The sequence below is a fragment of the Hoplias malabaricus genome, chromosome 3, assembly GCF_029633855.1.
Source record: "Hoplias malabaricus isolate fHopMal1 chromosome 3, fHopMal1.hap1, whole genome shotgun sequence".
Taxonomy (NCBI): domain Eukaryota; kingdom Metazoa; phylum Chordata; class Actinopteri; order Characiformes; family Erythrinidae; genus Hoplias; species Hoplias malabaricus.
In genome coordinates, this window is record NC_089802.1 from 54,106,006 (window position 1) to 54,132,477 (window position 26,472).

Sequence of the window (26,472 nt, forward strand, 5' to 3'; positions counted from 1 at the left end):
ATTAATTTATTTGGTCTGCTGTGATGTCGGCATGAAAACAAGATATAACAAGGTGGAAGAAACAGGTTGCACTCTGGCAGTGTTTGAGGAAAATATTTTCCCCTCAGATAAAAGCTTCAGACTTTCAGGACTGGATTACACTTTGAGTCAGAGACATAAAACAATGCTTTCTTTATTTCAGTTCAGTCAATTAAGTCTGCTTTGTGTTTCATATAATTTCTGGCAAGCCATTTATGGAAAATGACATTGTTTTTTTATGCCTCATATTTACAGCATGAGCGCAGCAGCTTAAAATCCGAAACCCATAACTGACACAGTCATTATCTCTGCATGTCTAGCTGATTGGCTGCCTGAAGATTACAAGATGGTATCAAAGAGGAGGTGGAATAGAGTGACAGAATGAAGAAATGGAAGATAATCTTTATTGTATTTCAGTGTCAGGATACTCAGCCCTGGGTTTTCACAAACTGCACTGAATACAAACTGGACATTCATCAAAAAAGCTTTAGTTCGGAGTTGGATCCAAGAGCTTTGGGCTTACATTGCTTATTGCTTCTATTGATCTAGTGCTTTTTACCTGAATGTGAGAGAGTAACCACACAAAACTGAGCCTTAAGCTTAGGTTCCCTGGCAAGAGGTAACAACAGATTCTGTTTGAAATAAATGGAAGCTCCTAACTAGCACAAAGGCAGCTTCTGAACAGCCAAGCACGCAGTTTTAACAGTCCAAGACAGGGCCTTGATTCAGCACTTACACACACACACAGAATAAAGGAGATCCACGTTATATTGGGATGGAGACAATTGTGGGCAGCTCTCCTATGGGGGGAGGATTGTACTTTTCAACTCGCATGAGCCGACGAACTATGTCATCTCTGTCCCTGGGCCAGGAGAAGATGTGTGTGTTTTGGAGCCATGTGGGAACGTGGCACTGAGGAAGACAGAGGTTAAGTTAGAATAAAGCTCGAATGTGATATAATCTAATACACTTCACCTCATGCTATTTGGTAACAGAGCAAAATTCTCCAAATAAACATTGATACTCAAATCTAGCATCATTATTCACATACTCATCATAATTATTTAAATCATCCATCCATCCATCCATTATCTGTAACCGCTTATCCAATTTAGGGTCGCGGGGGGTCCAGAGCCTACCTGGAATCATTGGGCGCAAGGCGGGAATACACCCTGGAGGGGGCGCCAGTCCTTCACAGGGCAACACACACTCACACACATTCACTCACACACTCACACCTACGGACACTTTCGAGTCGCCAATCCACCTGCAACGTGTGTTTTTGGACTGTGGGAGGAAACCGGAGCACCCGGAGGAAACCCATGCGGACACGGGGAGAACACACCAACTCCTCACAGACAGTCACTCGGAGCGGGAATCGAACCCACAACCTCCAGGCCCCTGGAGCTCTGTGACTGCGACACTACCTGCTGCACCACCGTGCCGCCCCTATTCAAATCATATGTTCAGTAATTAATACAAATCTTTTAGTGACCTGACCAGTGTTATGGAGTCATGAGAGTAAGAACTGGATCCCCTGACAGAGCTGAAGTAATATTTAATACTTTTTATGACTAAAGCTTTTTTTTTGCAAGGGGAAACAAACTCAATAAACCTGGACCAGACTAGACCTGCATCAAATATGGAGCTAAATACATAAAATATTCAAGAATAATATGATAAATAGTTTTTATTTTATCCCATCCCATCACTTATATATGACGGAACTATTAAAATACACAGCCTATGAGGAAAAACTGAATCTACTAGAAAGAACCTAGAATCTGTTAACCAAACTGGCACTGACAAAACCACCACATATAAAAAGACAGTGACAAAAAATACCCACTGAGGATGACTGAAGCAGCAATTCATTTCTGAGTGTCTGATGCTACAGTAGTGTGAAGGTTTATTTTATTTTTTTGGAGTTGACAGAGTAAATGGTGACTGAGGTTTTAGTTTGTTTATGAAGAGGGTAATTTAGATTTCATTATATCAACTTGGAGTTTTATCAGTGTACATTTTTTAATTACTAGAACACAACACATTTTATAATCAGAAAACTCTTGTTAATGTGTAAGCTAGGAGAAAGTGCCTTTGAAATCTTACTTTCTTGGCCCCAGGAAAGAGTACAGGGATGAATCTGAAATTCTTGCAACCGTTCTGGATGAATTCATTCTGTAACTGAAAAGCAAAACAGAGTAAAGACTATGAAACTTTCCACAGAAACTGCTCAGAAGTGTATAAGGATGAACAACATTTGAAAACATACAAACCTGCTTGTGTATATAGACAGTATTGAGTGTTTCATCATTTTCCATGCATAACGAAGCATTGGTCACAATTTCAAAGTACTTTGGGCTGATGATGATTATGATCAGGTAGTCTTTCTGAAAGGAAAAGCAATTAAACATGAGAGACTTTTACTAAGAATAAGAAACATTTTGGTTTCAGAAAAACTTGTGCGATATGGTGCCTGATTTTGTGTCCTTTTAAACGAAGATAAAACTACCGTCTGCAAAATGCAATTGCTTCCACTACACATAAGAAGATTCATTTTACTATAGTGAGAATTTTAATATTAAAACATAATATGGGTTTAATTTAGACAAATGAAACCTAACATATCTCACAACTACAACACTGGCTGAATATTGAGTTGCCATGACAATGATAAAAGGCAACCCATTCCCTATCAACAGCCTGTTAGAGGAATACAATACAAAAAAGTCTTACCTCAGCAATGTATCTCTCCATGAAGTCAATCTTACTTATGCTTCTAAACTGTTGTTCAAACATATCAATCTACAAATAAAGAGTACAGACCACAGTTTGGGTACCAACAGTCACCAGTCAAGATTATTTTTCACTCTTTCAACAATTAAAATATGATTTATTAGTCCACAGATATTGTTTGATACAAATCTTATCAGTGTACATTTTTGGGCCTATTAAAAATGTATGCCCCCAAGTATAAATCAGGTTTCCTCAACCCAGAATTTTTAACATGCTTCTTAGTCAGTCTTTCAGAGTAAAGTATAAAGTTGTTCTCTGTCTTACATGAGTGTAGAATCCATTGCGCCTGAGTAGAGCGACAAAATTTATGACCTCCTTGACATGTTTTTCACTGTCTGCTTCGTAAGTGACAAACACTTTCCCTGCAGTAAGAGACCGTTGAAGAAGAGTCATGAAACACATACGTTCACCTTGTTTAGGCAGATGGCTTGTTTTTAATCTGTATTGTCTGCAGGTCTTAATGCCCCGTCATCAATCTCAACAGATCCTACTGCATTAAATCACAGGCATGAATGTTCCATAATTTAGTTTATGATATTAGCATCATCATATAACACTAGAAATTCATTCATTCATTCATTTTCTGTAATGAATGAATTTACAGGGCATCACACACTTACATCTATGGACAATTTTGTAGCCAATCCACCTACCAGCATGTAGTTATTCAATCTAAAACAGGGGCACCCAGAAGAAACCCCAACAAACATGAGGAGAACACACACTATATACCAACTCATTTATTTAAAAATGAATAAAGTAAGCCCTAGATTATGGAGTGAAAATAGGGTCAAAAAAGATTTTGAGTTTGTAAAACAATACTCACAAATGTAACAGACTTTGCAACTGTGTTTGAGCAACTACATACACATAAAACTAAAATCCACAAATGTATTGGAATGCACAAATTTAAAACAACAACAATAATAATAGTAATTTAAATTCACAAATGTGTAAAAAAAAAAAAGATTTGCATTTGTAATTCAAATTTTGTGAATGTGTGAATCAGTACCTTCTCAAATGGTTTAAAATGTGCAAGAGCAAACCTTTTTAAGGTTCCAAATGTGACAGTGGGAGTTTTTGGATGAGGTGGAAAAAATCCACACATTCGCCTTCTCTGCTGCGTGTGCGAATCTCATTTTGCAGTTGTGGGTTTAAGACCCTGTTTTGACGGCCAATTGATGGACCAATAGGAAAACTTTAGCTGGACCGATCAGACCACGAGGTTTGTTTAACCAATCGGAAAACACTGATTTGTTGCTGTCAGCCATAGCGCTTTTCCACAAAATGAACTCCGGTTCTTGAGCCGGTTCTGTTCCTGATTCTTGGAACCTTGGTTCTTTTTTCAGTGAACCGCCGCATTTCTACGGACAGTGGAGAAACGCGGCTCTGACCAATGCGCCATGGCATCGTGCCTAACTGCACCAGAGACACATAAAAACGGGGCGTGTTCCTGTTTTTGTTCTATTAGTTATTTATATGAATCGTTGTAAATGACCCTGTCAAGCTCCACTGGGTGATAACGCTGTATTTGAAGCTCTGAGCTCTTGGTTATATTTCTCCGCTGTTCACAAGGTCAGCAGGACGCCTCTGAACTTGAGCACAGCGTTCCCCAGCTCATGACGTATTGCTGATTCCCCTCAAAACGTGTAGAAACGCGGCGGTTCACTGGAAAGAACCAAGGTTCCAAGAATCAGGAACAGAACCGGCTCAAGAACCGGAGTTCTTTTGGTGGAAAAGCGCTATGGTTGAGGGCAACAAATCAGTGTTCTGATTGGTTAAACAAACCTCGTGGTCTGATCGGTCCAGCTAAAGTTTTCCTATTGGTCCATCAATTGGCCGTCAAAACAGGGTCTTAAATCCGCGACTGCAAAAAGAGATTCGCACACGCAGCAGAGAAGGCGAATGTGTGGATTTTTTCCACCTCATCCAAAAACTCCCACTGTCACATTTGGAACCTTAAAAAGGTTTGCTCTTGCACATTTTAAACCATTTGAGAAGGTACTGATTCACACATTCACAAAATTTGAATTACAAATGCAAATCTTTTTTTTTTTTTACACATTTGTGAATTTAAATTACTATTTAAATTCTGTTACAATTGTGAGTTTTGTTTTACAAACTCAAAATCTTTTTGACTCCATACTAGATATCCACACGTTCTACATACCTAGATTTAACTGACCATGGATTGAAGAAAAATGTAAGTTTCAAAAAGCAAAACTTTAAATTGCCTTAGAGCACTTCGATTCATTCACACAAAAGTAGTGATGTTCAAACATACCCTGCTAAGAACCAGGATCATTTTATATAATGATCTTTAGTGTCTGTAGAATTGCAATCAGTGTGGGTTGAAAAATACTAAACTAAAATATTACATCAGCAAAAGCACTTATAAAATGTATTAAATGTCTGCATCAAATCTAATTGTCAGTTGCAATGTTCAAGTCATAAATATGACTTTTTCACCAACTGTTCATGGGCTGAATATTCTGTAAAACTTGGCCTTATGTTTGATGGCTAGGTGAAAGCCAGTATGAAGTTGAATGTTAGGCAGAATTTGATTGATCTTTGATTGCAATAGACATAAAATCCTGGAAAAATGGTTTTATTTATAGCAGTTAAAAGCATTTAAACTGAAATCTTTTGGTGCAACTGGTTCTTGGACATTAACTAGCATTGTGTATTCACTTCAAATAGAAAGGATTTTAAGCAGATAATAATGATTGTGAAATACTCCAGTTGTGATTCTCATGGTATAACTATAATATATGACTGTTCAAAAGATTATATAACAATTGCTGTTAAATTTATTTGACAATAACTTGTACAGTATAGGCTTAAAATAATGTTTTGAACTGATGATGTCCATTTGTACATTACTTTTACATCTTAAATTAGTCTAGTTATAGAAAGAAAACCTGAGATTACTCACTCTGCTCCAGAGAGAGGGGTGCTGTGCTTTGAACACTCTTTGGCTGAGGCTGAATAGACAGGCATCTATATTCACATTCAACACAATCACAGCAATAAACCAGTAAACATTTTCACTTTGACAGCGATCTCAGAATAAGATTTGTTGCTGACAAGGATACATAGCCATAACCAGAAATACTACTACCTTTCAATTAGCTCTTGATCTGACTGTGTGGGGTTCTTGGGACCTGGGAAAGAGAAAACGAGAGAGAAAAAGAGACAAACAGAATCAGAAATGAAATAACATAGTCTTTTATAAATAATTACCAGACATGTAATATATGATTTGGCTGACAACATTACTTTGCTGCTATAAAAGTGCTTCAGTTAAAACAGGGTGCTTTGTCCAAAAAGTCAACGCTCATTGGACGTCATTCCCAGAGATCATCGACATGCTAAAATAAAATATTGAATAATATTCAGATAATGTATGCTATAATTCTCTGTACATTTACAGTATCATCTTAAGATTACTGTGAAGATAATTTACAGAGCACTTGAAAACAACAAAAATATTCAAGTATAAAAATTACACAGTCCATAGTACTGACCAGATTTTGGGTTATTATGCAGCCTTATTTCTACAAATGTTGCATAACATATTAAACATTGCAAATACATAGTTCTAGACATAAAACACACGAATGCAGTGTCAGTGCATTAATATCACTGAAGATATTAACTTATAGAAAAACTAAAAATATGCAAAAAGTGAATTTTATATGTTGTAACGTCACTGTGAAGATCCAGGGATAAACTGAGTCAAAGCCAAACTCAGGAGACTTCAGAGATGTGCAGATATGAAGTTTGGCATCAGATCAGTTGAAACATTTCCTGCCCCCACTTGTTAAATATTCTATCTAAAAGCTTAAAGGACACTCCTTTCTGAAGGCCACAGGCTCCTTTTCTCATCAACTGCATTAAATCAACTCTTTTTGGCATAATAACATAGTGGTAACTGCACAAAGGTTCAGATAAGGTGTTTACTCTACAAGAACCAAACATTTATAGACACACCTTAGAATGAGTAAATCCAGCTAATATATGGTTCACCTATTGTGGAGACACATGTTCAATTGTGCACATACAGCTTTTATAAACATGGAATAAAAGGGGATGCTCTAGAGCAGCTGCAGGTTAGCCTAAGGTCATTATGGCCAATATCTACTGGGGCAGGGGTCGGCAACCCGCAGCTCTTTGATTCCTCTGATGCGGCTCAGCTTTTGAAAATAATTAATGAGTATTTAATTACAATTTATTTTAGTTCGTTCATTTTCTAAATGTAATTCTATGAAGATTATGGCGATCTTGTAACATCTAAAATATTTAAAATTTAAAATATTTTGTCGCTCTTAATACACGTCACAACTTCCAATGTGTGACACCTGCCAGTGTTTCTTGAACTTTTTGACAGCTGACTGCACAGCGCCAGTAAAATAATGACGGCACACAGAGAGAGGACAGCATTTTTCTTTGCTGCCAGTGGATAATTTAAGTTCTGCATTTTTTTCCATTACTACAAGGACTCAAACAGACATTGAGTATTTTACTTAACCTTCAACCCAAAGTCTTTTTTTCGGAGTTAAAAATGTTTTGTTGCATGTAGAAATGTTATTTCATTTTCCCTGCAGTCGTTCATTGATTTCATAAACGTAACACAGTATAGTTTGTTTATACATAGCACAAAGGCAAAAAAAAAAAACCTGTTATATGCAGTGTTATTTCATTTAGAATTTCAAAAGGATTTTGTGGCTTCCAGTGTTTTCTTTACTGTGCGAAACGGGTCCAAATGGCTCTTTGAGTGGTAAAGGTTGTTGACCCCTGTACTGGGGTATAAAGCCCCATAGCACAGTATTATGGGGCAGTGGAACTGTCTTTTTCAGGAGTGTGGTTTGTTGAGTTTAAAAGATATCATCCAATATCAATTCCTGAACTCAAAAATACTCGTGCCTAAAGCCAATGAAATGCTCACAGAAATGTTCCAACATCTTGTCCAAGGTCTCCCCTGAACTGTTACAGTTAACAACCTACCAAATCGGATTTTCACAAGCCATAAACAGTATAAAGGTGAAAGTGTCTCTCTAAAATGTCTCAACTTTAATCAAGGTTTAATCAAACTAAAGTGTGCACTACAATTAAACAGTATTTATTAATGAAGAAACTTTGATAATCATACTATAATACCTCAGAATATATAGGTATAATTATAAAACCATGGCTAAAAAACACAGAATTATATAACCCATGTCTAACATCCATGAACGACACTGCTTTACACTTTTCGTCATGTAACTGCTTTCCAGGGTTTATAGGCCACCCCAAATTTAGGACATGTATTTACCTGTTCTGCTAACAAACACTGCAGCACTCATACTCATCCTAACTGAACAGATGGTGATTATAATTTATATATAAGCCAATGTCAAAATCTAGAGACTTTTCCTAACAATGGTGTTGATGAGCGTTGGTTCATTAACAGCATTAAGAATTCAGAAAAGGTGTAGAAAGGCATTTAACATGTAAGCTTACAGAGGTCTTTAAATATAGACTGCTGAAATGATGATCTCAAACACACTACCCACATTTAGTGGCATTTGTTAATTTGGTGGACAGAAAATAAAACGTGCCAGTCTTTGAACGGGGGTGGGGTGGCACAATAAAGGGTGTGTCATTTCAACTCCACCATTACTGTGTTTTTTTAGAAGTCATTTTGGCTTAAAAGCACACTTTTACCTTTGCCATCCTTGACTTGGTCTTTGTAAAAGGCAAGGGCAAACTGATATCTTCCTTGTATCAAAGAGTTTTGGGGAGAGGGTTGGGGGTTTGAACCCCGCTTTGAGTGACTGTCTGTGAGGGGCTTGGTGTGTTCTTCCTGTGTCTGTGTGGGTTTTCTCCCTCGGTCCAAAACACATGTTGGTAGGTGGATTGGTGACTCAAAAGTGTCCATAGGTGTGAGTGAATGTATGAGTCTGTGTATTGCCCTGTCAAGAGCTGGCGCCCCCTCCAGGGTGTGTTCCCACCTTGCGCCCAGTGATTCTGGGTAGGCTCCAGACCCACCACGACCTTGAACTGGATACGTAGTTACAGGAATGAATTAATTCATATTTCTATATTTATTTTTAACTATAGTGCAATAATTATTAATAATTTCTGCATGTCTGCTGCCATAACAAAAATAAAAAATTCACAGGTGTGTCGAGTGAATTAGCAGATATTCTGACTGGATATTCCTGGGGTATGCCTACCCATGCTTGTTGATTCTTTATTCATCCTACGTTATTAATAAATTTGGTCCTGACTGATTTACCTTGTTTATTTATTGCATAATTTGTGGATATTACAATAACAGAAAATAGCTTTTTCTAGCTTGATTTTTAATATAATGTATTTTTTTCTGGTTTCCTGCTAGATTTAAAGGTATAAATATAACCATAACCACCTCAGATAATGCAGCACAGCTAGTGGATGTACAGAGATACAGACAGAGAGACAGTACTTACATGAAGATGAAAATGACATGTGGTACTCTAGCCCATGATGGAGCCTCTGATTCTCCCAGCAAGAGTCCAGTGGGCCCTGACCGCAGCAGGTAGGCCTGTGTGAAGGGCATGGGCATGGGGGCGGATAGTAGCTTTGCTGGGCTAATGCTGTGGGGATGGAGTGCAGAGAGCGTGGCTGTTCAAGACTGTTCCCACCTGGACTGTGTCCATCCAGCAGAGAGTGGGAAGCAGAGGCCTCACTCTGATAACCACAGAAATCTCCAGATACTACACAAGACGGATGGCTGCCATTGGAGAATCCCCTCCCCAGGCTGTTGTATGAGCCTGGCAGGAGCCAGTCCTCTTTGTTGGGCTCAAATGTACTGAAACAGCCCTCCGTCTGGCTGGGAAAAGGTGCTGGAGGGCTGTAGCCTGCAGGCAGACCCAGGGGAGGCTGATAGGGACTGTAGCTAGAATGAGAGTCACTGCACATGCTGCTGAAGAAAGTCACTGGTCTGCTTCGAGAAGATCCGTTGCTAGACAACATGAGGTCAGCAGGTGAAGGCTGGGGTTCTACATGAGGTCTAACAACACAAGCTTCAGGAACAGCACCTGCGCCTGGATGGATGTCCTCAATAATGATTTTACTCATAGCTCATAGAAGTTCTCGTCTGTGAATCTGAATGACTACAAAAAAATTACAGCTGACAGGTTGGGAAGTGCTCTCAGTACAATCAATGCAATTGAAAAAACATTCACTACAGCGGAAGCCACTGGGACTTGTAATGAAATGTTCTTAAACCCAATCTTCTCTGTCGATTAAGCCTTTGTGCATTCCAGGTTTATATCTAACACACACTGCCACCAAGCTGAGAAAGTGAAAGCTAGCCTGTGGTTTATGCAAGAGATGGGTAGCCAAAGTAGCCAGCCACTATAACTTTTCAAAGTACCAATAATGAAATGTCACTGAACAATTAATATACATTTAGGAGAAAATTCATTCTCTCATTATCTGTAACTGCTTATCCTGTTCAGGGTCGCGGCGTGTCCGGAGCCCACCCAGAATCACTGGGTGCAAGATGGAATCACACCCTGGAGGGGGCACAAGTCCTTCGCAGGTGTCACACCTATGGACACTTGAGTGTGTGTGTCGCCCTACAACGTCATGGAGACCCCTCCAGGGTATGTTCCTGCCTTGCGCCCAGTGATTCCGGGTAGGCTTTGGACGCGCCGTGACCCTGATTTGGAATAGTGCTTACAGACCTTGAATGAATGAATGATGTATTTTATCAAAAATGCATTTCAAAAGCTTCTTAACATACACAGCAATACTACTGTGAAAATGAAGGGCAATAATTTGAATCAACTATGGTGAAAAAAACAAGCTGATTTGTGGCTAAAATAAATCAGTGGATTGTACCTGTATTGTGACGTGGGTAAGCAGTGCAGACTGTGCAACATTAGTGTTTCAGCTACAAAAGAACTGATGCCATCTCAAGATCCCATTGAAGGTACACAGACCTGCATGTAAAAGAGCAAGATATATTAAATCCAGCACATAACTACCACTGTTCTTCACCATTATTGCAGAATTGGCTTTTATATTTGTAAAGAATAGCACTTTGACAATTTATAAGTGTGAAAAGTACGCATTCTTATAAAAAGCATATACTCAATAAAAGCTAGTATTAAGATGAATCGCTGTGTTCTTAACACACTCATCTAACCAAATATATGTTTCATTATCTGTTGTACAAATGCCTACCTTTAATTAAACAATCACATTAAAAGAGGACGTATTGTCACTGTCCAATTAAAACATGTGTTTCCAAAATAGTAGCTTTACAGAAGAAGAAAAAACCTTCATAACTTTCAATGGATGTCAATGTGAATTATTTTATTCCAATAATTTTGTCACATTTCTATTGGTCCATTCATCATAAAATGTTCACACAGTGTGAAAGACAGCTGCTTTGTCCAAATGACACTGTAAACTAAAAACAGAGAAAGATGTTTTAATTCAGACAGTGAAAATATTATACACCTTCCCCAAAGGTCAACACAGCTCACTGGGCGTCATGTGTCTGCAACATGCTTTGTTCAAAATACCAAAAAGACAAAACAACATAGTACCATTCTTACAACATTTATAAAGCTGTGTTCAGAATGACTGGTTTCAGCTATTGTTCCTTTAAATGAGAATGAGCCACAGCTCAGTGAAGTGTGAGAGCCCATAATTGAGAAGGATTTTAGCCATGTTCTCTTTATTCTCTGTTCTTATTTTGCCCTACGCATACTTATTTCTCTGTGCTCATAGTGTTTTGCTCTTTTCAACTTCTTTGCACGCTCACATAAACATGGGTCCATGACTGTAACTGGGGACACTCAGACAACTTTATCTGAATTCTTCTAAATGTCTTGTTTTATTTTACAGTTTGTGGGTTGGAGGGCACTCCTGATTCCCAAACGAAATGTGCATATTGTTCACAAATGTGTTTCATATGATTAAAGGATATAACAATCAAAATTAACTTGCAGCACAAAAAAATAGCATTCATTACAATCAGAATCTATGTAATTAAAGCTTTAACATTTTTCCCCAAAAAGAGAAAGTAGAGAAAAGAAATCATCCTTCTACTGAGATCAATCTGATAAGTCAGAATTACTGGGGGGGGTTTCCCTCGCTCTTGAGCTCTGTTTGTGGTGTATTAAGTCAGTTCTCTAGCAGGGGAAACTATGCTGATTTTGTGGGAACCTGGCTGTGACATTATAAAAGTGTCAACCACAGAAGCAGAGCAATAAAACACAGCTACAGTAGGAGCCACAACTAAAGCCAACTTTACTATTCAAGTACCCAAAGGGTTTTACAGCCTTTCGATACATAAGTTCAGAGCAGAGTGTTTTAGATATCTCTAAACCTTCGTCATCGCTCAATATGTGAAGATAAAAGAACATGTAATTAGTCCATACCTCTATCTCCATTCACCCCTCCACCACTGCTAAATTGATGGAATTCATTCTTTAGTTATGACTTAAGCAACCCTGGCTGTCGGAATTTGTCAGTTTGAGGCTTTTCTGGTACATCACAGTTTTAGTGCAGAAATGTTCAGCTGTGTTGGGACTACTTATTTCATTCATAATAATGCCTTCAGGCGTATAAGAACACAACATGGATATCAAAATAAATATATTAATAAATAAAGTTTCACCAGAGAGTGCTTTAATTCTTTTTTCCCCAGCAAAGTGTGTTTACACACAAATGTATGTGCTATATACTAACAATTAAAATAAGCTGTTCCTGGAGGGGGGAAAAAAATGAATAAATCAACAAGCAAACAGGAAAAAACAAACCAAACCAAACCATCGGCCATCACTGGGATTTCCACACATGACACAACTTCCTGACATCAAGACCCAAAAGCCTAAAAACATTTTAGTTTAACAGCGCACTTTTAACTGAGCTCTATTTAAATCAGGGCACAAATGTAAGTTCAGAAAAAAAGGATTTACTGTGCAAACGTCAAAGAATCCTGCCCTTTAAATTGCAGACAAAATGTACATTTAGTATGCAATCCAACTGTCAGGAGATTATTTTTAAGGAGATATTTACCAATTGAGACAACAGGACTCCTGATAATATGCACGGGGTGACAGACGAGCAGATCTAGTGATAAATAAGAAATGAACCTTAAGTAACACATGCAATACACACGACGTCAGAATAAACGGACTGACCATCCTCGAGCCAACCCCTCAGTATCACCTAATGTGTTGGATTGTGAGGCAGAAAAAGCCACAATCAACGCCATCTTTTCTACTTAATCCATTTCAGGGTCGCGGTGAGAAAAAAACACCAACCAATAAATAAATATATTAAGAGAAAAGAACGTAACACATATGGCCAAGAAATAACAACAGGCATTTGGTTAACATTTATCTAGCATTCTATTCTACCGAGCACTTGGACTAGAAAACTTAGGGGTGTCTTTTTATTTAAAAAACAAAGTAATTGTGTGTGGCCACAAAGACGTAAACGGCTATTTCTCTCTGCACTCTTTGGCGTCAGAGACTCGTGTTTAAAGGAATACAGGCGGGAGTGAACTTTAACGGACGAACCAACTTACCTCAGTTCAGTTCGTTAACAGTTACATCAGCGAAGGAAATGTTCAGTGAGTTTCCTACATCTGTCTTCGAAAAGGATATGAATAGTGACCGAGCCGAGGCTAGAGGTCGGTGTTTTTAAAGCGAAGCTGAACTCCACAGGTGCACAGAGTCTCAGCCGTTCGACTGGAGTTTCAGTGCTTTGTGCTTTCAGTAAGTGCTCTCTCTGTGGGCCGGACCGCCTACTTCTCTACAAAAAAGTCCCCAGTAGCAGGACTACGAGTACAGTTCAGGGCGTTTTCTAGACTTTCACTCAAACAGTTACACCGTCTCGCACGCAGTGATTGGTTTTTCTAAAGGTTTTACTTCAGGTGCTTCACAGCAACACACAAAACACGAGTGGCAGCTGCGTTGAAAAGCTTTTGAAAGGCAGCGCCGGTTAAGAAGCACTACACACCCCGAGGCCCACACTTTTTTAGTCTCTCTATTACACATCAGAAGGGTTGACACCTTTCAGATCGTATGAATTGAAGCCGACCTAAGGTAGGATGAGAAACATTGAAATCTATGTTCACTATCTATACTGAGCACCAGATTTGGAGAGAAAATGCCGCAGCTGTAAAATCAATGGTAGTGAAATGGCAGGATTAAAACTGCTGCTGCGCATTAGCATGTCTGGGTGACAGCTCTGACGTTAGAAGTTACCACAAGTCAGGAAGGAGAAAAAGGTTAAACATTTCTTCTTTCTCTGTAACTGTTGTCTCTGAAAGTCCAAACCCTGCTGAGCACATCTACTATAACCTCATGGCAACAAGCGTAGCAGCAAATATAGGATATATGTAGATATGCTGATGATTCTACACTGGAGAAAGACCTAATAATGAAAATGAATAAGAAATACAGTGATATATCCCATTCAACTAAATGTGATTTTATTTTCACAAGTCATAAAAAGCCAGCACAGTCATTAAAGTAGCAAATCATCTGCTTTGTACTTGAGAAAGTAGGGAAATTCATGGGTAAACCTATACATCTGATTTCAAATGATGGATGTATTTGGAAACATTGACTTTTCTTTGGTTTGAAAAGCAAGACTCTAGCCATTTCTTCTTCACAAGTATTGCCTGAGGATATTCAGTCATAAAGTCCTGCAATTCCTAAAACGAGAGAAAACAAAAATGAATCAGCAGTGCACCACCGCTGTTTATCACAAACTTGAAAGATTAAATTTGTCATCTTGTGAGTCCAGGCTGGAAGCTTTGTTTGAAGTACCTGTGTGTGAACTGGACTTTCCACTTCTGCGACAATGTGAGTAACATGTGAACTCATAATGTCTTCTTCATCACCATCATATGTACGAAAAAATTAAGGAAAATATCTGAAATAGCTAATTATGTTGTGTAAATGTCTGCATGCTTTTTACCAGCTGTCTTCAGATTTATTTTGCTCACACTGACTGAACCAGGTGTGCTACTCTGGCAGAAACAATACCTGGATACTCTTTGAGTTAGTAGACACAGATGGGCCAGATCTGTCTTACTTTTGGCACTTACAGGAAAGTGTGTGCCAGATGTGGGCCATGTTGTGTGGGCCAGCCATGAGCCAAATATCAATTTGGCCCAGATTTGTTCCACAACACACCTGAGGTAGCCAGACTCTCCCTGAGTCAATACCTCATTCAAGGCCAAATGTGGGCCATAGAAGAACTGCAGGTGTGCTACATCTGGGACATCCATTCATTGCTATCTGTTATGTTTGTGCACAGCTAGAACCTCATGACATGAAATGATCTGTGTTGATGTGGAAATAAAAATACATAAATGTTATCTGTTCATGTTGGGAAGTCAGATATGGACATATTATATTATAATATGTTCTTTAGCTGAGTGTAGTGTCTTGAGTGGTGGAAGTTCAAAACAGTAATATATATTCAGATGGATTATAAAACAATTCAGTGTACTGTTTGTTCCAGTGTCTGACAGCATGTTTTTTAGTAGATGTAACAGGTGAGAAATCATTTTTGCAGTAGATTTGTGGAAGAAAAACAGAAAGTGTTATTATCTTTAGTCACAAAAATAAAATCAGATCTGGCCACAATTGGCAATTTTAGTGAAAAATGTAAATGGGAACCAGTCTAAAGTATAGTGAGATATTATCAGGATATGACACAGGTTATAGCAAGGTGTAAACAAACAGAGTCAAAGGATTTCTAAAACTGTAAATTTGCAACCTCCTGCACTTTTTCTGCTCAGAGACTGAAAGCAAACTAGCTGATTGATTGAACTGTTCTGGTAAGTTATGCAGAGATTGTACAGACTGTTCTCATGTGACAAAGTGAAAGTATCCTGCTATTCTGCTCGTAATTAATAAGGGCGTGTCATGATGTTGTTGTTTTTATAAACAGGCATGGGCCTGTGGTGTGCTTCATCTGAGATTTCTCAATATATATGTATATGTATAAAAAAGAAAAAAATGAGACTGATTTACAAAGAAACAAAGTATTATTACAGAAAAACAAAGAATCAAGATGAAAGGATATGTCACAAGGTAGCGTGTGAGTTTCTTTTTCTCTGTGGCACCCATATTGTAGAAGTAAACATGGACACCTCTCATGAAATCAGCAAGGCCAGAAGTTTTTTCACACTGGGCTGAAGTGCTGGGACCCTTTTGACACTCTTCTGGCTCCTCACCAGAATCAGAAGGACTGAGGGATAAAGAAGAACCTTGAGAAGTTGAAGCTAGAGGCTTTGATGCTGTGTGAGATGTAGATGGACCTGTGGTGCTTGAGGAAGAGGTCTTCAGATAGGAATATGATGCAGTTTGCTTGTAGTAGTATCTATTAGTCAGGTTAAGTATGGTCACACAACTTTTCGTCTCAAACTTTGGACTTTGATTATGATTTTCACCAACACATGGAAATAGGAGAACAATTCACCAATCTACAGCTGAAGATTTGTTCATTTGTGTGTAATTAAATTAGAAAAAAAAGTTATTGCTACCAGCAGAGTAATGTCTGTGTTTTACAATACTGCAATATTTGTAGTGTTTATATATTGGGACATTAATAAAAAAAAAGTGATAGGATAAGTGTCTTTGTGTTTTAAAATGCAATAACAACTTACTCTTTTATATCTATAGCTTTGCCTCATTGTGAAATAAGATACAGGCTAATTCAAAATGTTTTGTTCAATAAGTAGGAAAAGAAATATGCGTATGCTGCAGTCCTGACACAGAGGCATGCAAATCATTAACAGAAAAAAAAGAGAAGAGTAAATGTTCTTCCAATACATTTACAGACCCCTGAAAGGATACATGAACGTAGGGATGCCTCGGGAGGCCAGGTGTTTACGGATCAATCTTTCAGTGCCGTACCAGTTGAAGCCTCTCGTAGAGTGGCCAATTCGTGGAAGGTGGACACTTGCTGGTGGTGAAGAATGACAAATAATTGTGCATGAAATTACACAAACAAGAAAAAGGAAATAATTCAAATATGCGGTGTAACCATGCAAGGCTCCACATTCACAGAGAAATGAGTTATTTCATACTAAATTTAAAAAATTACATCACTTCCAAAACTGCACTCAGGCTATCACAAATACGTGATGCCCTAGAATGTCAAATTAGAAAGCCTCTACCCCTTTTTACTAATAAAGATTTTACTCATGTTACTTTGCCTTAGTGCTTTTCCTAAAAAGCTCTTGATATTAATTTTATTTACATGTAGACATTTTCTAGGCCAGCTAAAATAAACAGCTTGGAAACTATAATAACTAAGGTTTTCAATACACTTATCCCCATATGAAAGCTTTTTGTTTTATCTTATTTTTCTCCTAGACTATGGTAGCTTCATGCTGTTCTCAGTTAAAATTTAAAAGAAACATTTTATAAACATTTTTAATAATAAATGGCAAAAAAAATATTACAATTCAGTGCTTGGACTACTACCGGGTCACTAATTTACATTTTACTGATCACAGTTCAGCAAGAGCTGATTGATTTTCTTGTGTTATCATTCAATCTAATTATGGCATTAGCAAATTTAGCTCACAAACTGCAGATCTTAAGTTCACAGGAAATTCCTTATCTGTACAAAATCTATTTTTCCCCTGTCTTATTAAACTTACATCTTTTTAATCATCAGCATTTACACCCTCACTCTTGTTACTAATTCTGGCATATGATGAATACCCTGGTAGTAAACTAACTATAGCAAATGTTGTTTACCTTTGTTTTGCTTGGCAGCCCTGTAGATCTTCTTGAGGCCCTCCTCCAAGGCAGTGAGGAGAATGCCTGATAGGTTGTTGGCTTTATCTCTCTGCTGGGCAACAATTAGTGCCAGCTACAGCAACAGAAAAAGACAGAGTAAACAACCGATATAAATCTGTTGGGACTATGTTGAGGACACCATGACAGATGAACATTTTACGGTGTAAAAAAACCAAGGATGGGTAAAAATAACAGCACATCACAGCAACACAGTGAGTAACTAAGTAGAAAATAATTACATCAGAAACAAGGGGGACATAAAAGAAAAGATGTGATTGATAAGAGTGTTGTGAGACTGACTTACATGGTCTCGCCCACTCAGTCTTGATTGTTTGTCATCAATTGGAAAAAGCAGCACGTTCCCAAGAGCTAAGTCTAAAATAGAGCAAATGATATGTAAATTAGAAAAGCAAGTACAAAACACTCGCTATGGAAGTGCAGACCTTAAACTGATTAATGAACAATTTCCCACCTTCCATATCTCCTGCCAGTTCATAATGTTTCTTTGCTTCATCAGTTCGAACCTGCAAGGCTGTGAACAGTCCACCTCGGCCCCACCGTCCAGAGTCATCTGGAAACAAACATGCACATCAATTTCATATTGAAAATATGCATCTAATGAAAATACAATGATAAAATTCCAACGGTCAATACTAATCTATTTAGACATTATCTATCAGATGAATGCTTGTACATACCAACACAGTGGACAACAATTGCATCTTCCATGTCAGCCTGAGGGTGGGTAACATCACCCAGTACATAATGAATGACTGTGTGGTCAGAATCTGTAGAGTGCACACTGCTGTCATCACCTTCATCTTCGTCTTCATCTACATCCTCACCCTCGCTATCAGCAGAGGGCAAGCACAAGGACTTATACCCACATGAAGCCCACCATGCCATCCTGCCAATGATACAGATTACATTTTGAAGTCTGAAATTGTAATACATGTTAAATTACTTTCTTTTTGCTCTGATGTGACTTGTTGAGTTATTTTTGACTGTTAGCTAGGAGAGCATAAGGAGTTAAAAGATTAAAGGTATTCTATGCCCAAATACACTAAGGACACCAGCATTAATTAGTTATGAAATAACTCAACTTTAGGTAAAACACCAACCTGAATCTCTTGCCTCTTAACTTATTATATATTTTCACTTCAGGTTCATTATTATAAAAAGGTGGTGAATTCTAAAAACGTTCACGCCTTATTCCCTGACTTCTATGTCTATATCACAGTGTTTTAGGGATAATCTGGCCAGTAAAATCCACTCAGTTTTATTTCTACAGTCATGACCTAATTTAATCTTAACTCACCTGTTATTACAACTGCATTTGTCACTTGCTAAATACTCACAATTGTTTGAGCAAAATACTTCTCTAACCAGGGCAATCTGTGTCTTACTTCTTCTTGTATTTTTGTTCATCCCGTTGTCTCCTCTTCTCTTCCTGTAGCTTGGCTCTCTTAGCAGCCACTTCCTGTCTCTTCTGACGTCTCTCCTCCAACTCAGACTCCGTCAGAGGCCTCTTTCTTTTCACTGGGGTTGCCAAGGGCCCAGACAAAACAATCTACAAACCCAAATGAATGTTAGATAATGTGCCAAGCAATTTTTGTTTTTGTCTTGTTGCATTATATAAAATATTTTTTAATCCTGATATCTGTACATCAACCTTTACCACCTCCTGCTGCAGTAAGTTTACCAATGTCCCTGGCAAGTCACAATAAAGAATGTACATGTTCTTAATATCTGTTGGATCATGGTTTAAATGACATTAAGATGAAAGAAATTGGCAGTGTTAGCATATTTGTAAATACCCATATTTGCTTTAATGACAAAAAAACCCCAACAGATTCCGCTATAAAAATATTTGATTGTATTCTTAGACACCACAAAGCATAGATTTAATTTGTCTTTGTTTATATGTCCTTTTTATTCACTAGTTTAATTCTAATATACATATTTATCCTGTATATAATGTGTAATAAAGTCAAATATTCATTGCATTTTAATAAAAAAAAAAAAATAATAAAATACAACAGAAAGCCGAAGCATGAATACTGCTACTGGACTTTTGTAAAGCTGCTAAAAAATGTATACAAATAAATTTAAATGGATTGCCTGATAGATATATAATCTACACACCATTTCCAGGAAATGAAAATGAGAGAATGTAAGAACAATAAAGAAAGAAAGAAGGAAGAAGAACTGAGAAAAACTCTATTGCCTACACAAGCTATGATATTTTTCCAGTAAATATCTGAGAATAAAACAATAAATAGATACAAGGAAATGAAACAAAAACAATTTGTCTGTTCTGAGAAGAAAAAGCATGTCATTCATTTCAGTGCAGATCTGTTTTCAATAGAATATAGTGTTTACAATTTTCACTCTGAGCAGCTCACAGTAAATACAAGAAACAGACGATATCAAATTTGATATGATCTCATTGAGAAAAAAATGCAAGCATATGGTGTTTTTTGGATATTTTAGCCCAAATTGTTAGTTGAGCATGTTTAATGTAAATTTTTTATAACGTTACAAGAGATGTACAGAAAAACCAGAGTATTTAAATTTACTAAGACTACATGAAAGTATGGGAGCCAAGTATAAATATGGAACATTGTCTCTCAGTTTATTCATTTCCACAACCAGTGACTCAAAATAACTTACTCCTGTTTTGTGGCGTAGTGTCCGACCCTCTTTCCCAGCATCCTCTAACTGCTTCAACTGTTCCTTTATAAGAAGCTCAAATGTTTTCTGGTCCTCTATACTTGGGTCTTTGGAGTAGTCTTTCCCTTCAAAGTAGTACATATGATCTAGGGAGGAAGAGAATATATGAAATCTGATATAATAATAATAATTAAAAAAACCCTATAATATGAATGAAATGTTCCTACCCTGCCCTTTCTCCACTTCATCCTCAGCTTCATCCTCATTTGTGGGCTTAACTTGTTCATTATCTGCCAGCCAATGCCCTTGCTGAGAAGGACCCAGTATCAGCTTAAGGTCCACATCCAGTATTGAACTCTCCTCGGTCGCTAGCAGCTTATCCACTCCAAATTTCAGAATTTCACTCAGCTACAGATAAAGGAATATATACTGTGTTGGCATTTAATATTTTGTCAGCACATATCATAGGTACAAATAGGTTTACAATTGCTATCTTTAGCCCCTTTAGCTATCTTCTGTAAAATATTACAGAAGCCCTCTACCCCGTAAATCAGTAAGAAGAAACTGACCACTGCTGTCCACATATCTTCAGTTGTTTAGCATTTATATTAATACTTATGTTGTGGATGTAGCACTAGCAAACATGTTTTAGGCAAAGCAACAATGAAAAGTTTCTTCTATCAGTATCACTGCTGGGTTGAGAAGAACACTAACAAACACTGACAGAGTTCCTTCATCATCTATGTATGCAAACCTTGAAATGTTACTATCACCCGGTCTTCCTCCTGCATAACTGCAGAAGTTGTCTATTGCATCTCACACAAAAGATGTGACCAACTGTACACTGGATAGTAAAGAGAAAACTTGGTGACCGTTTTGTTCAACACCTTTGGACCATTCAAATAAGGGCTATAATAATATGAACAGCTGGATGTTCAGCAGCATATTTTGATCCATTTTTTGATCCAACATCCAGTCATTTCTGACAATACTGCACAGAATCAGTTTCTCCAGCAGCACTGCTTATGTGCTGGTCATAAAACTAGAATATCATGGAAAGGTTTATTTATCTCAGTAATTCCATTCAGAAAGTGAAACTAGTATATTATACTCATTCATTACACACAGACTGATATATTTCAAGTGTTTATTTCTTCTAATTTGATGATTATGACTGACAACTAATGAAAACCTCAAATTCAGTATCTCAGAAAATTAGAATATCACTTAAGGCCAATGCAAAAAATTATTTTTAGAAATGCTGGCCAACTGAAAAGTATGAACATGTTGCCTTTTGCCTGAATTACTGCAGCAATGCAGTGTGGCATGGAGTCGATCAGTCTGTGGCACTGCTCAGGTGTTATGAGAATCCAGGTCGCTCTGATAGTGGCCTTCAGCTCTTCTGCATTGTTGGGTCTGGCCTATTGCTTTTTCCTCTTCACAATACCCCATAGATTTTCTATGGGGTTAAGGTCAGGTGAGTTTGCTGGCCATTTAAGAACAAGGATACCATGGTCCTTAAACCAGGTACTGGTAGCTTTGGCACTGTGTGCAGGTGCCAAGTCCTGTTGGAAAATGAAATCTGCATCTCCATAAAGTTAGTCAGCAGCAAGAAGCATGAAGTGCACTAAAACTTCCTGATAGATGGCTGCGTTGACCTTGGACCTCAGAAAACACAGTGAACCAACACCAGCAGATGACATGGCACCCCAAACCATCACTGACTGTGGAAACTTTACATTGGACCTCAATCAATGTGGATTCTGTGCCTCTCCTCTCTTCCTCCAGACTCTGGGACCTTGGATTTCCAAAGGAAACGCTAAATTTACTTTCATCAGTGAACATACGTTTGTACCACTCAGCAGCACTCCAGTCCTTTTTGTCTTTAGCCCAGACGAGGCACTTCTAGCGCTGTCTCTTGTTCAAGAGTGGCTTGACACAAGGAATGCGACAGCTGAAACCCATGCCTTGCATATGTCTGTGCGTCGTGGTTCTTGAAGCACTGACTCCAGCTGCAGTCCAGTCTTTGTGACTCTCCCCCAGATTTTTAATGGATTTTGTTTCATAATCCTCACCAGGGTGCGGTAATCCCTATTGCGTGTATACTTTTTTTAACCACATATTTTCCTTCTCTTTGCCTCTCTATTAATGTGCTTGGACACAGAGCTCTGTGAACGGCCAGCCTCTTTAGCAATGACTTTTTGTGTCTTGCCCTTCTTGTGTAATGTGTCAATGGTCATGTTTTGGACAACTGTCAAGTCAGCAGTCTTCCCCATGATTGTGTAGGCTACAGAACTAGACTGAGACCATTTAAAGGCCTTTGCAGGTGTTCTGAGTTAATTAGCTGATTAGAGTGTGGCACCAGGTGTCTTCAATATTGAACCTTTTCACAATATTCTAATTTTCTGAGATACTGAATTTGGGTTTTTCATTAGTTGTCAATTATAATCATCAAATTAAAAGAAATAAACACTTGAAATATATCAGTCTGTGTGTAATGAATGAGTATAATATATAAGTTTCACTTTCTGAATGGAATTACTGAAATCAACTTTTTCATGATATTCTAATTTTATGACCAGTACCTGTACCAGTACACTAACACACCACTACCATATCAACAGATGGCATACAGGCTGTAAATGTAAAATTATAAATTTCACCTATAGTGTAAGTGGAGATGACAATTGAGTGTAGAAACAACGAGGTCATATGAATGTTATGGCCCATCAGTATATATTTACCTAACAGTAGTCCTGTGTTCAGGAATTGATCACTAATGAAGAGCTAGAAAACGACCAACCTAAAAAAGCTAAAGTCTTTTACTGTATTTGACAGCCAGTAGGTGTAAACAAGCAAAGGACTGACCAGGACTGAACACTTAACTCACAAATGGAAAAAAGATGCAAGTGTCAAAGACTGAAGTGACAAAAACTGAAGAACAAAATGTGAAAAGTCTAAAAAGTTTAAAGAGCAGTTAAAAAGAGAAGCACCTGTAAGACAGAATCAGTGGCCTGAGGCTGGTCCAGCAAAGAGAAGCGGCCTTCCTCGATCACTGTGCTGGTGAGGCGTAGTTTCGAAATGGCACGTGAGTAAATCATCTCCTCCACCGTATCCCTACCCAGGAGTCGAATCACTTTCACAGCCCTACAGATGTTTGAGCAGGTAAATGAATGTTAATGTATGACATGAAGGAAACATAATAAAATGCTTTATTTGTTACAATGCCCTCATTATTTTCCAGGTGTCAAATTCAAATTGCCAAGACAAGTTTATGCTGTTATTTTAATTCTTGTAAATGGCAGAAAATGTGAGTTTTGTTTTCTTTCTTTTTTAACATGCAAAAATCACAGACCTTAAACCTTAAAATATTTATTTGTTTTTGATGTATTCTCCCTCCATGGTTTCCTCCATGTGCTCCAGTTTCCTCTCACAGTCCAAAAATACACTTAAGTAGGTGGATTGGTGTCTAAAAAAAATGTCCATAGGTGTGAGTATGTGATTGAATGATTGATTCCATTGATTCCTGGTAGGCTCTACAATACCAGTCAAATGTTTGACACGCCCACTCAGGGAGGGTTTCCTTTGTTTTGGGCCATTTTCCACATGTTGTGAATGTACAGTACCAGTCAAAAGTTGGACACATCTCATTCAATGCTTTTTCTTTGTTTTTTTTTTTTTATTATTTTCTACATTGTCAATTAATATGGAAGATATTAAAGCTATAAAGAAACACATATGGGATTATGTAGTAAATGAAAAAGTATTAAACAAATCACAATACGTTTTATAATTTAGACTCTTCAAAGTAGCCTCCTTTTGCTTTGATGATAGCTTTGCACACTCTTGCTATTCTCTCAATCAGCTTCATGAGGTTGTCACCTGGAATGGTTTTCAGTGAATAACTGTAGCCTTGTCAAGATTTAATTTGTAGAACTGCTTGCCTTCTTAATGTGTTTGAGACCATAACATGGGTTGTGCAGAGGTAGGGGCTGGTACACAGTTCTATACACTGAATAGCCATATTCCATCAATGACTAATGAGATGATGTGTCCAAACTTCTCACTGGTACTGTACATACCGAGACGTCTGAGATATTAATGAGTTTGTAACTTATTTGTATGCTGGTAAATAGGCTCAATTGTATCAGATATGGCAATATTAGTAAAAGACATATGGCATTTTATCAAGTACAGACTTAAAAACACATATAAATATAACATTTCAAACATAAAGTTCAAAATTCACTTGGTGTCATATTTCATTTTTACACCAGCTATACCTTGTCTGTCCAATGCGGTGAGCTCGTGCTGCAGCTTGCAGGTCATTCTGAGGATTGAAATCACTGTCTACGAAGATTACAGTATCAGCTGCTGTCAGGTTCATACCAACCCCACCTAAACAGCACACACAAACAGTATTCATTAAACAAATAAAGTGGGTTTACAGTGGTACTACAGGCTCTACTGCAGAAAAACAAACATATTAGCACATCTGTACAAGGCCTCATGTAGAGAGACAGTCAGTCAGTCAGTCATTAAAATGTGCCACATCAGTACAAACAATTTATAACTCAAAACAATTTTCTTGGTGAAATCTATTTCAGTTAAAAGCATGGGTAGCTGAGAGTTCATATTAGGTAATAAAAAACCCCTACTTCTCAATTAATTTATTTGCCACACACTCAATTAGCAAGTGCTTTGTAAGCAGTCCCTTCAGCAGTGGCAGAAGTAATCCATATATGACAGCATCAAGTTTCAAAATCAGACTTTTTACTTAATGAGTGATTAATAATTGACTTTCTCAGTCAAAACAGCCTTTTGATATTTACGTACAAATCAGTAAAATTCTGGAAATTCCCATTGCTCTCAATTAATAAAAAGGCCAGCATATTCCCCCCAAACTTTCAGTTTGTGCAACATCAACCAAGGGACATATGACACTGACAAAAATGTTATCACTCAGCCGTAAGCCCCTGTCACAGGTAGGGATAAGATGCAAGTGAAAAGCTTGCTGAGATATTTGGTGTGATTAGAAATGAGGACAGCACATTTCAGTAAAAAGAACCTGTGTCAATCACTAATGTGACATTTCCACCATAATCATGAAAATAAAATGTCAGAGTATCTTAGATGATGCTATGTCACCCATGGCTTCCACAATTTCACTGATACTATTAAACTTGGGTCGGTGCGTCTGATCTGATCTAATCTGATTTAATATTGTTTACATAATTGTGACATTTCACACACTGAGATAATTGGCCTATGCAAATGAACAGTCAAAACAGTCTTAATAATTAACTCAAATTTTAGATGAAAATATAAGCTCAGGCCCTGCATTTAGTTTATTTGACAATGAATGATTATGGCATTCTGGGTAAGATATAAGTATTCCATATTTATTTATGAGCAATTGTCCGTAAATAAGTATGTTTTTCATTATGTATTCAGTGAAATCAATCTGAAATATTATATATGTATATAAATAAAATCATGTGTTATTTGTTTCAATCTATCCCAATATATTGCAAGGTAAAAATGGAAATAAAATTGAATAAAATTAAAATATTAATTAATTTTTTATTTTTTTTTAATCAGGGCTGTGTTTGTAAAAGCTAGTTTACACTAAATATACTCAATATAATCAATCACCAATCAATCCTTAGACACAAAGCAGGAACAAACCCTGGACAAGGTTGCAGTGGCACTACACTCTAATGCAATCAGTCCCACACATAGTGGAGTAGCCAAAGACTGACCTTTGGCTGGGCCTAGGCACAAGTGGGTGAGCACACTTATTCCTTCTATATTGGAATAATAAACAAATGCAAACCTAAGAATAGTTAGTTAACATTATGGTTAAACCTATATGAAATGATCTAATGTGATTTTCATTAATAAAGATTTACTTTGATTCTAAAATCAGTCAGTTTGATTGTCATCACAGATGTGTTAAGGGAGAAGGAATGACACAGTGCTTTTAGTTCTATCTAAAAGCAGAACTGTAATTTTCCAGTGTTCCAGCATTGACATGTTGCTCTCTGCCACCGCAAAACAACCCCGTGTAGGAGGGACTGTGACTCCATAGGCTACTGCACTAAATGATGGACAGCTAACTCTGGATGCTGACTGGCTAAATAAAAGTTACCCAATCAGAAGC

The 26,472-nt window shown here is 37.6% G+C and overlaps 2 protein-coding genes and 1 long non-coding RNA gene across 4 annotated transcripts in view; 1 reads left to right on the plus strand and 2 right to left on the minus strand.

Annotated features, from left to right (window-relative positions):
• Positions 1-13,991, minus strand: traf3ip2l (TRAF3 interacting protein 2-like). 2 transcript variants are annotated; one of them, XM_066664376.1, is made up of 11 exons: positions 13,394-13,991; positions 12,880-12,933; positions 10,690-10,790; positions 9,291-9,956; positions 5,936-5,978; positions 5,750-5,814; positions 3,079-3,176; positions 2,755-2,823; positions 2,295-2,408; positions 2,128-2,202; positions 1-930 (listed from the first exon to the last, which is right to left on the minus strand). In XM_066664376.1, the coding sequence occupies exons 4-11, from the start codon at positions 9,919-9,921 to the stop codon at positions 784-786; spliced, it is 1,242 nt and encodes a 413-aa protein (XP_066520473.1). In that variant the 5' UTR covers positions 9,922-9,956; positions 10,690-10,790; positions 12,880-12,933; positions 13,394-13,991; the 3' UTR covers positions 1-783. The 2 variants fall into 2 exon arrangements, with proteins under 2 accessions (XP_066520473.1, XP_066520472.1); XM_066664375.1 differs by lacking the exon at positions 12,880-12,933.
• Positions 13,456-16,391, plus strand: LOC136691684 (uncharacterized). Its single transcript, XR_010801891.1, has 3 exons — positions 13,456-13,583; positions 14,620-14,678; positions 15,961-16,391. It is a non-coding gene; the product is annotated as an uncharacterized lncRNA (long non-coding RNA).
• chd1l (chromodomain helicase DNA binding protein 1-like) overlaps positions 14,212-26,472 on the minus strand; it is a 21,850-nt gene continuing 9,589 nt past the window's right edge. Inside the window, exons 13-25 of the mRNA XM_066664374.1 lie at positions 24,593-24,707; positions 23,303-23,456; positions 20,537-20,717; positions 20,310-20,455; positions 19,043-19,206; positions 18,335-18,543; positions 18,109-18,207; positions 17,941-18,011; positions 17,595-17,709; positions 16,683-16,791; positions 15,906-16,206; positions 14,643-14,720; positions 14,212-14,527 (exon numbers count right to left, since the gene is read on the minus strand). Of these exons, the coding sequence (XP_066520471.1) occupies positions 14,396-14,527; positions 14,643-14,720; positions 15,906-16,206; positions 16,683-16,791; positions 17,595-17,709; positions 17,941-18,011; positions 18,109-18,207; positions 18,335-18,543; positions 19,043-19,206; positions 20,310-20,455; positions 20,537-20,717; positions 23,303-23,456; positions 24,593-24,707 (1,874 nt within the window). The 3' untranslated portion in view covers positions 14,212-14,395. The remainder of the gene's footprint in view (positions 14,528-14,642; positions 14,721-15,905; positions 16,207-16,682; positions 16,792-17,594; positions 17,710-17,940; positions 18,012-18,108; positions 18,208-18,334; positions 18,544-19,042; positions 19,207-20,309; positions 20,456-20,536; positions 20,718-23,302; positions 23,457-24,592; positions 24,708-26,472) is intronic.

Bases quoted from the DNA above. Each gene is read 5' to 3' on its own strand.
- traf3ip2l (XM_066664375.1), bottom strand. From the start codon at position 9,921: ATGAGTAAAATCATTATTGAGGACATCCATCCAGGCGCAGGTGCTGTT. The intron at 5,979-9,290 runs GTAAGTACTGTC...TCTCTTTCCCAG, and splicing joins CATGTCATTTTCATCTTCAT to GTCCCAAGAACCCCACACAG. The intron at 2,203-2,294 runs GTTTGTATGTTT...TTTGCTTTTCAG, and splicing joins CTGTCTATATACACAAGCAG to TTACAGAATGAATTCATCCA.